Source organism: Sparus aurata, chromosome 1 (assembly GCF_900880675.1).
Source record: "Sparus aurata chromosome 1, fSpaAur1.1, whole genome shotgun sequence".
NCBI classification, from domain to species: Eukaryota; Metazoa; Chordata; class Actinopteri; order Spariformes; family Sparidae; genus Sparus; species Sparus aurata.
The window spans coordinates 14,984,990-14,995,549 of record NC_044187.1 but is presented as its reverse complement, the minus strand read 5'-3'; the positions used below and the strand labels follow the sequence as shown (position 1 = coordinate 14,995,549).

The 10,560-nt window shown below is 41.1% G+C and overlaps 1 protein-coding gene across 5 annotated transcripts; it reads left to right on the top strand.

Moving 5' to 3' along the window:
* pkd2 (polycystic kidney disease 2) lies at positions 1-10,186 on the top strand. 5 transcript variants are annotated; one of them, XM_030432836.1, is made up of 16 exons: positions 1-21; positions 1,001-1,468; positions 2,317-2,430; positions 3,713-3,846; positions 4,105-4,355; positions 4,445-4,669; positions 5,619-5,847; positions 5,948-6,118; positions 6,208-6,389; positions 6,481-6,601; positions 6,699-6,797; positions 7,474-7,595; positions 7,716-7,833; positions 7,977-8,140; positions 8,277-8,424; positions 9,175-9,384. In XM_030432836.1, the coding sequence occupies exons 2-16, from the start codon at positions 1,045-1,047 to the stop codon at positions 9,382-9,384; spliced, it is 2,712 nt and encodes a 903-aa protein (XP_030288696.1). In that variant the 5' UTR covers positions 1-21; positions 1,001-1,044. The 5 variants fall into 5 exon arrangements, with proteins under 5 accessions (XP_030288696.1, XP_030288688.1, XP_030288716.1 ...); XM_030432828.1 differs by lacking the exon at positions 1-21 and adding an exon at positions 420-562; XM_030432856.1 differs by lacking the exon at positions 1-21 and adding an exon at positions 569-847 and having other exon boundaries at positions 7,980-8,140; positions 9,175-10,186.
* Positions 10,187-10,560: the final 374 nt, after the last annotated feature.

The following is a 10,560-nucleotide window of genomic DNA, read 5'->3' as shown; positions in this document are numbered from 1 at the left end:
CATTGACACATTTGATATGAGGTCAAAACTACAATTTTCTTCACATTCTGTTCATAATTCTAGTTAGATTATGAATGTTGTAATCTAAATTTCGTGCATATCGCGCCTTTAACACGAGCTGGTTTGGAGTTTGGGTGAATATAAACCGCTTTGACACTTTCCACCACCGCTGCTTGTTGTCATAGCAACCGCTGACCCAAACATACAGAGATTATGTAATGCTTATACCAACTCGTCTAAATAAATACTGTATTAAACTTTAAAAAAAAAACAAAAAAAAAAACAAAAAACAAATGAAAGGTTAATTGGCCTTGATAAATGCTTCAAAAAGCTTACATTTTCCCCTTTCTTTGACGGATCTTTAAGAATTAACATAAACGACCCCACACCAACCAGTGCCATCTTTAGAAGCTGTGAGTCAAACCTATAAAGCCATTTAAGAAAAAGTTGCCTCAGTGGATAAATCGGTAAAGGAAAAACATTTTCTCCACATAAGTGTTTCCATCCTTCAGTGCGACGCCATGACTTCTAGTGTAATCTGAGTCCCGGACAGATGTGAATGGTAGGTTTTTTTGGGGGAACAGTTGCGAGAACAAGATGGCTGTCCTGGGGCAAGAAGAGTATGCTTCTCGCTTTACATAAACACGGACTTTTTAATCGTCAATTAGCGAAGACAGCTGCTTGGGTAACGACCCCGATAGATTACTATGCAACAACTTTAAACGCTTTTAAAGGCATCGCTTCGTAACGACCGACATCTTTTTGAGGCGGACTTGAAGATCGCTTGATGTTTTCTGAAGGAAACTTTTCTGGGAAGAGTGAACTAACGGTGGCTGAGAGGAGCAGGGTATCAAATGCGACGTTTATATACCATTTAACGTATTCTACAGTGTTTTATTAGTTGTAAATAGTTAGCTGACTAACTTTCCCAACCTGCTTTGTTTTGTAAGGCGCCTAACACTCGAGTATCTCCGTTATAAGTAACTTTTTTTTTTTCCAGATGCCTCGCTCCAGATAAAAAGTAGCTAGCTAACTAACTGGACCATGAGTTCATCCCGAGTCAGACCGCAGCAGCTACCGCCGAGCCAAGCTGGCAGGCTGCCGCACAGACTAGACTCAAGCGAAGGGATAGAGATGGAGAACATCCAGCACCAGGACCTGGGTCTCGGGGGAGTCATAGGCACCCCGTCCCCTCCGTCCAGACAGGCGTGGAGTCGGGATAACCCGGGGTTCGAGCCTGAGGACGAGATCATGGAAGCCGACTGGCCTCCAGCGAGTCCCGGGAGGAGGTCGGTGTCCACGGCCTCCAGCAGCAGCTGCAGCAGCGGCCTGGGCAGCTACACCGGCGGGGGCAGCAGCACCCACATCCCCCGAGGAGGACTGTACCCGACCCCGACTGTGGATGCCCAGCAGCAGGACAGGCATGAGCACCGCAGCTGTCTGAAGCAGATCCTCCAGAAGATCAGAAGTCAGTCTCTCTCTTTAGTCCTTGTAAACCTTTCAGGTCAACAGAGTGGGTTAGATGGTTTGTTAAAGGGGCACTATGTAGATTCGAAGAGGAAGTTAAACTCATAATTTTAATATTTACAATGTTAATGAGGCAATAAATTAAAATTCAGAAATATTTATTTTTTACAGAAGTGAAATAAACAAGCTGTTCTTCCTTAAAGCTGAAAAGGTGGCAGGGTCCGCCAAATATAAACAAAATAAAGCAGTATGAACCTGTTTGGTCTAGCAAGGTCAATTTGTTTATTCAGTTTATTAAGTTGTTAAACAAAGAGAGTTTGTATACTAAGTTAGTAGTTAGTACTTAGAGTGCACCTTTAATTATCTATAGCTCAGTCACAGCATGATCATATATGGATAATTAGGTTTTGGGGTTGTAAAGTTTGTCAAAACTTTTTTCACCGAACAGTAAACCATCAATCTGATTTGTATTTTAGTTGTCTCACTGATTTAAATCCTGGTTTTGCCTGTATTATAACCCATCAAATTTAAAAAGGGGAACATCAAACAGAATTGAGAACTTTTATGCAACAAAGACATTTCTGGACCAGATTAAATTTGGCAGAACAAATTCCAGTAGAGAAAGATAAGAAAAAAAAAGATGAAAGAAACAGTGTCGATTGAAATAAAATACTCTGTGAAATCAGGATAAGCTCTCTGATTAAAGTCTCTGCTTAACTCATAAGACATTTTCTGAAGTAGACATATTTTATCAAATGGCGATCTGTGCTCTGATGATTTTATATTTGTGCACCCAATGCACTTTTTTTTCTTTTTGACTGCAATGTTTACGTAATCGTGTCTCTGCAGTTCTGTGGGGCACAGAGCTGATGGAGGACAGCGACAGCAGTCGAGAAAGGTACCTCAGGAACGTACTGAGAGAGATGCTCACCTATATCGCATTCCTCATCACCCTTTGTATCTGTAAGTAAACGCTCAATGGTCCAGCAGAATGACATAATACATAGTTGTGCATCACTCATCTGTAATAACTAGAGTTTTTGTCAGCCTCACTGTTTAGAAATAACTTGATAGGAATTAGATTTCAGCAAAGGCATTTTTCATTGTATTCTTGCAGACTACCTGCACAGCAAGTGAGTGACTACCATTTGGGAAAAGTGCTAGTTGAGCCTCATCATGTGCTCCAAGCCCTGTTTCGACATAGCCCACTTTCCAGTCTTATATCAGTCCCAGTTCCATCCTGCGTATTAAATCTAATCAGGTTTTTCGAGTGACTGTATGTTGTGTTTTCACTCTGGAAATAGGGCAAAATCAGAATTCCGTTGAATTAGTTTTATCCTGGTGAGGCTTACATGTCAATGGTACTCCTTAAACAGTTTTATTGATGTCACTTGGCACCAAAACATCATCCTGTAAAGTACATGGATTTCTCTTAGAGCAACTGCAGTAAAGTATACTGCATTGATTAATAAAGCACAGCGCAACGATTCATTTATGAGCAAAGTAATTCTCGGTTGGGTGTAAAGGACATTCCCAAAGCATGTACATCATCTTGGTTTCATATCTATAAAGTAAATGTTTGTGACCTGAAAGTGAGGCCATTACTGAACTGAGTCACTCCAAGTGACTCAAAGAAAGCTCTTTTAATATGTGTCATCAGATTCACAGGCCTGGGCACCTTTCTTGTAGCTGAAAAGTTATTTTCAGAGCTCACTGTGTGCTTACTGGTTTTGGCAGGTGAAGATCTAATCTCTTACACTTCTGCGGGTTTAAATCTCAGCAGGCACAATTTTGATGGCCGCATTTTGGGTTGGTAAACAAATTGGTTGAAATCCCACATGTAAAATGCGTGCACTGAGAAAACTAATGGTGAAGTTTCTCTACTCTCTTTCTGCTGCAATGAAAAATGCCAAACTGTGGTTTAGGGTGGATCAGGAAATGACTTCCTGGCAGACTGGATTAAGGCATATTCTGCCAGGCAGAGCCTGCTTATTAAAAGCAGTTTCCAGAGCTGCTCCCTGATGCATACTGAATACTACAGAGATAAGTTATGCATAGATGAAATTAAATTAAATTTGATCTAATTTTGAGTTTATGTTTTATATTTGCAAGGTCGAACTGCCTGTAAACACACTTATTTACACACAAACATGCACGCAGCATTAATTCTCCTGTGTGTCATTCAGTGCTTTATCCATGGCTTGTTGTGCTCTGAAATGACTTTAAATTGTGCTGTGCTCTGCAGTGACCTATGGGATGGTGAGTGCCAATATGTACTACTATACCAAAGTCATGTCTCAGCTTTTCCTGGACACACCGCTGTCTGCAGGGGACCCGTCCACTTTCAGAAGCCTCTCAACCATGGAGGATTTCTGGAGGGTAAAATGCATTCATCTTCTCATAAGACTATATCAAGATCAATGTATTACATGAAATATCACCAAAAACTGTAAAACAGAAGCTCAGCTGCAGACAGTTTACATTTGTTGCATGTTTTCCATCATAAACTTAACAAATCCAACTGGCATATGACATTTTTAAATATAAATTGTCATCTACTGTCTGGTCTATTAAACCTCTGTTGGACTAAATATGCAAGGATCGATTGGAAGTCTGTGTAATTTGGCCTCGTTACAGTTCACAGAGGGACCTTTCCTCAATGGCATGTACTGGGAGGTGTGGTACAACAACAAGAGCCTGCCAGAGAATCAGAGTCTCATCTACTACGAGAACCTCCTCCTCGGAGTGCCTCGGCTCCGGCAGGTCAAAGTCCGCAACGAATCCTGTTCCGTCCATGAAGACCTGAGAGACGAGGTCCAGGACTGCTACAACATGTACACCCCTGCCAACGAGGACACCGCCCCCTTTGGCCCCAAGAATGGAACTGCGTACGTCCAAAATGAGACCACAGCTGTACCCTATGGTTTACACTAACAAATGTCTACATCCTCAGTCTTTTCCTTCTGGTGTCTTTTAGGTGGGCGTATGCAACAGAGAGCGAGATGAACGGGACCAGTTATTGGGGTCAGGTGTCTAAATATGGAGGTGGAGGATACTACCAAGACCTGTCTCGTACGAAAGAAGGGTCAGCGATCCAACTGCAGTCTCTCAAAGACCACCTGTGGCTGGACAGAGGCACCAGAGCTGTGTTCCTCGACTTCTCCGTCTACAACGGGAACATCAACCTCTTCTGCATCGCCAGGTAAGAATCATCAGTCACAACAAAGCCTTTTACGACAAAGCAACCAAGGGCCATGACTAATGCATTTTCATGAGTCATTGTTTAGTCTGTAAAATGTCCTTCAAAAAACCCCAAAGAATCTTCATGTGCTCTGGCAATGACGAAAAAAGTAGCAAATCCTGACATTTAAGAAATGCATAGATGTATTGTCTTCAGACTATATGGAGTACAATCATGACAGAGCAATGATTTTTTGAAGGGATGAAATGCAACAAAACATGTTTGAATAGAGCATATATGTTCCTCAAGAAGGCACCTACGTAACTTTGGTTTATCCTGCACTACCAACAAAACGAACAAAACCACCACATGATAGTTTTTACTTATTCAGACAAACATTTCTAGATGCAAAAATATTACATTTATGACAGTATCAAACAAAGGAAAGGCACAAATCCAAGCCCCACATTTAAGAATCAGAAAGTAAATATGTGTGATTTTCTTTCACAGCTAAATTATAGGATAGATGTGAAGAATTTGGGGGATCTCTTGTCAGAAACCGAATATGATATCCATAATCATGTTTTCGTTTGTGTGCAATCACCTGAAACTAAGACTCATTGTGTTTCCGTTGCCTTAGAATAAGCCTTTAATCTTTACAGAGCGAAGTCTGGTCTTTCACGTCCATCGTGTTGCACTGCCATGTTTCTACAGTAGCCTCGAATGGACAAACCAAACACTGGGTCTATAGAGGGACTTTTTGTGGCCACCATGGGTTCTAAAACATGTGCGGGAGGGTGATGTGAGCGGTATTAAATTGGTTGCAATCTGCAGCCGTGACCTAGATGCCACTATGTCCTGCTCATGATGAATTAAGAATTGATCAACTTACCAGTTAATCTTGAAACTCCTACTTGAACATACAGTTGTACGAATGCCACCTGTTAACCTTATTTGGCGTGTCTGTCAGGTTGTTGGTGGAGTTCCCTGCTACCGGTGGGGTGGTGACCTCCTGGCAGTTTCAGACAGTGCGCCTCATACGGTATGTGTCCAGCTGGGACTACTTTGTGGGTCTGTGCGAGGTGGCATTCTGCCTCTTCATCCTGTACTACGTGGTGGAGGAGGTGCTGGAGATCCGCATCCACCGGCTGCATTACTTCAAGTGCCTGTGGAACTGTCTGGATATTCTCATTCTTGTGGTGAGCGTCAGAGTTGTGTTTTGGATTTCTTTTTAAGAATTGTTTTTTTTTTAACAAGTTTGACTGATTTTCTTGTTTGCTCTCTCTGCTTGTTTCTCAGCTGAGTGTTGTTGCTATTATCATGAACGTAACCAGAACAGCCATGGTTGGAAATCTTCTCAAAGGCCTGTTGGAGAACCACAATGCTCACCCCAGCTTCGAGTCTTTGGCCAACCTGCAGGTCCAGTTCAACAACGTGGCTGCGATCATCATCTTTTTTTCCTGGGTCAAGGTATACATTTTTTTCCCTTTTGGTTCATGATCTTTCCAAAATTACCACAGAGGATGTAATATTTAAGATTATTTCCATCGTTCTCTCAGCTTTTTAAGTTCATCAACTTCAATAAGACCATGAGTCAGCTCTCCAGCACTATGTCTCGCTGTGCCAAGGACCTTGTGGGTTTCGCCATCATGTTTTTCATCATTTTCCTGGCCTACGCTCAGCTAGCCTATTTGGTGTTTGGAACCCAGGTCAACGATTTCAGCACTTTCCAGGCCAGCATGTGAGAACATTCAAACAAAATTTTCTCTCCCTCTGACAGCTGTTGTTTCCTGTTTATAAAATTTTTTTAATATTCATTGCTGTTTGTGTAGTTTCACGCAGTTCCGCATCATTCTGGGAGACTTTGAGTTCTCAGAAATAGAGGAGGCGAATCCGGTGCTTGGACCCGTCTACTTTACAACCTTCGTCTTCTTCATTTTCTTTATCCTCATGGTGAGTTGGGTAGTCACAACTGTTGTCTTGTAGTTTGGTCACGTTGTTTACGGATGCCCCTCACTAACACCGGAATACCTTTTCTCTGTCTATGAAGAACATGTTCCTGGCCATCATCAATGACACGTACTCTGAGGTGAAGGCTGACATGTCCCAGCAGAGATCTGAGATGGAAATGACTGACCTCATTAAGAAGGTATTGAACTTCATCTGTCATTCATTTCGTCCAAGAAGATTTTCAATTAAATCAACATGAGTCACCATGGCAGTAATGACAGGACAGAGTCAGAGCCTATGCCTGGAAGTGATATTTTTTCCCCCAGATATTGTCAATTTCTGTGTCTGGTTGGATCTTCTTTGAGAAACAGATATTTGAAAAATGTAATTAGAAAATATATTGGAAAAAAAAAAGAATATTGGAAAAGCTTTCCAGCAAAGATGTTAGTGGATTTGGTTGTTTATTGTGTGTGAAATTTGATATTCTGATGTGAATTGAGGCGTTCTTTATTTCAGCTGAGGCAGCTACTAGAATTTGATGCAGGAAATCGTGATTGCTTCAGGTGGCACAGCAGAGTGGTAGCAGAGTTTGTCAGCCCCAGACTATGTGATCCAGAGTGACTTCATAATAGTCATTTCACTGTTAGAAGTGCTTGATAAACCGTTAATTGTTATATTTAATGTTTTATAAACCTTAAATATTTATTTACATCAGTTGCAACATCATAATGGCCATCCAGATAATCTTTATAGATTAACTACACAATATAAATGTATATAACTGTGCATCTACCATTTATTATAGATGAGCATTAAAGTGTGACAACATCATGCAGCCTACTTATATCTAGTCCAATGTGATTTCTCTCTCTTAGGGTTGTAACAAAGCCTTGATGAAGTTGAGACTGAAGAAGACGGCAGTAGACGACATCTCTGACAGTCTGCGTCAGGCCGGTGGCAAACTGAACTTTGACGAACTCCGCCAGGATCTGAAAGGGTGAACGAAACCTAAAAGCTGCGATTTATTCTGACGTTTTTTCAATGTTCAGTGTGTTTTGTAATGTTTAATGTATTATGTACTGAGGGTGTTTCCTTTTTTTCCTCTGTCTTTGTTCAGAAAGGGCCACACAGATGCAGAGATTCAGGCCATCTTTGCAAAGTACGATCAGGATGGCGATCCGGAACTGACGGAGCATGAACACCAGCAAATGAGAGACGACCTCGAGAAAGAGAGAGTGAGTCACGATGCCATCTGCTTCTTAAATTTGTTAAACAAAAGGTGAAAATACAAAAACTCAGCACACTCTGCATTTTTGTGGGAGCGTTCACTGAGCCACAGCAGCTGCAGATGTTCAGTGTGTTTCTGCTCGTATGCTAGGAGGACTTGGATCTGGAACGCAATTCGCTGACTAGACCCAACAGTGGGCGGAGCTTCCCTCGCACCCAGGACGACTCGGAGGAAGACGATGACGAGGATAGTGGCCACAGCTCTCGACGTCGGGGCAGCAGCTCGGGGGGCGTCTCCTACGAAGAGTTTCAAGTGTATGGAGCTTTTTTTGTTTTTATTCTGTAGCTTAAATGCAGGTTAAAGAGCGAAAGAGGAAATCAATATATTAGTCAAATATTAACAATCAATAATTCAATATAAGTAAGGCCACTAATGCTGTCTGTTTCTCAGGCTGGTGAGACGTGTGGACAGGATGGAGCACTCTATCGGCAGCATAGTGTCCAAGATAGATGCCGTGATCGTGAAGCTGGAAGGCATGGAGAGGGCCAAACTCAAGAGGAGAGACGTGCTGGGCCGGCTGCTGGACGGGGTCATGGAGGTGAATACACAGGCAGGGTGTTTACATGCAATTTACAAGCAGTGAGAGTGGATGCTTACATCATCATCGTTATCATTTTTTGGTGTGGACAGTCCTTTTGTCAGTGATATGGCGACAGCTTGTTTCTGCTGCCCTCAAGTGGCCAAACAAAGCATGTTATTGCAGATGAAAGTAACTTGGTTTCAGCCGACCTTTTGCAATAATCTTACTTTAACGTCTTAGAGGTAAAACAGATATGTCTTTAAAATCATCTACATTTATAATAGTCCTTAATAATTATAGTCAGTAATTATAATCACTGTGGCAGCAGAGTGGCATGATGAAATGAGAGAAAATTACACTTTGCAGTGCAGCCATTCATTTAAAATGAATGCTCAGTTTTGCATTTCATTTTAGTGGCACTTTTTTTAATCTCTTAACATCCTGACATCTACCAATAAGTCACATTTTCTGAGAAAAGAAAAAAAAAACACGTTAATTCAATTTTTATTTTAAAGTAAACAATCAATTAATTAAAAATCCAGGAAACAGCATTGTAAACCACTAATAAAACTGAAATAAATGAGCCATACTTTAATGATATAGTTGGTGGTTGGGGACAAATGTGAATACTGTCCTGCAGTATGTTCTCTACATGCATATTTACAGTAGCCAGGTGACCACAGCACACGTTGTCAGGCATCCTGTGTATCCTGGTTTCTCACGTGCCTGTTAACATACTTTACAAGTTAATCTGTTGTTGTCTGTCAGGATGAGCGTCTGGGACGGGACACCGACGCCCACAGGGAGCAGATGGAGAGGCTGGTGAGGGAGGAACTGGAGCGCTGGGAGTCCGACGATATGGTCTCGCAGGTCAGCCACCCACAGCCGGCCACTCCTGTCGGCCCCCGGCCCCGTCCGTCCTCATCCATGTCCGCCGACGGCCTCGACACAAGCACAAACGGGGGCAGCCATGTGTGAGGACTTGGCCCGGTGAAGAATATTCCGCTCTGGCAAGAAAAACTCTGTACTTAAGATTTCCCGGCAGCGGTACGAGTAAATGAAGAGGTGGGACCATTTTTGCAGAACAAAAATTAGATGTCTTATTGAAGCTTTTAATGAGGTATTACAAAGGAGGTGACAGAATCAAACCCACTCCACCTTAAATAAATGCACTGAAAGTGAGTGAGGCTCTTGAGAGAGACGTCTAAAAGTATTCACTAAACACTTTTATCAAGTATTACTTTGACAGGATGATGAATGGAAGCAAAAAACGTGTGGAAGAGGTCTAAGAATAATGAAGGATTTAAATAATACAGTACTACAGTATACAGCAGCCTCCAGCATACTCAGTTGTACTCAGAATACACAGTGTATGATTTAAGTGTTACATGAGAAACGTGCTCCACCTGCTTTTGATCACTGTACGCACACAGCATTTATTTAGCATTTACGCAAATACCAAAAAAGGCGTTTCTCTGGCTGTTAATTTTGCTGATTATTTTTTTCGTCATTTTAATACACAGTAGGTACAAAGTGTGGCACTTTTCTGTCATATTTACTCATCTTCTGTACGTCAATGAAGCTTCAAATTAGGTAGCTTATTATCATTTTATGATACATATTGTAACTTAAAACAAACTTCGATTTGGAGTGCATCTGTTCATGGGAAACCCATGCATTTATTATGTTTTTTTCCCCTGTGCCTTACCTTTTTTTTTCTTTTTTTACAATCTATTTCTTTTTTTAATCTGTTATGATAAAATAAAGTGTTATTAAAATATGTTTGTTTCCTTTAGTTTTGTTTTTCTCTGGTCTGGATGATTCAATTTAAGCGACAAGAAACTTTAACTTCATTTTGAAACATTTAACATTATTTCTCTACAAATTTATCATATTAAAGATGACAGATGCCAAATCAGAAGTAATTTTTCTTGGCCTTTGATGCCCTTTGATCTTATTAAGATGGCATTCCTTGCTTATCAGCTAAGAATATATGAAGCCTTGTGAAATGTAATTTCTCATATTTGTATTATTTTTTAAATTCTAAGTTTAAGTTACATACCTTTAAAATAAAGCACTGCCGTGTAAACTTGTCTTATTTCGTCTCAACAGGATTACAATATTTTAACATCAAAATAACAAGACTAACACCAG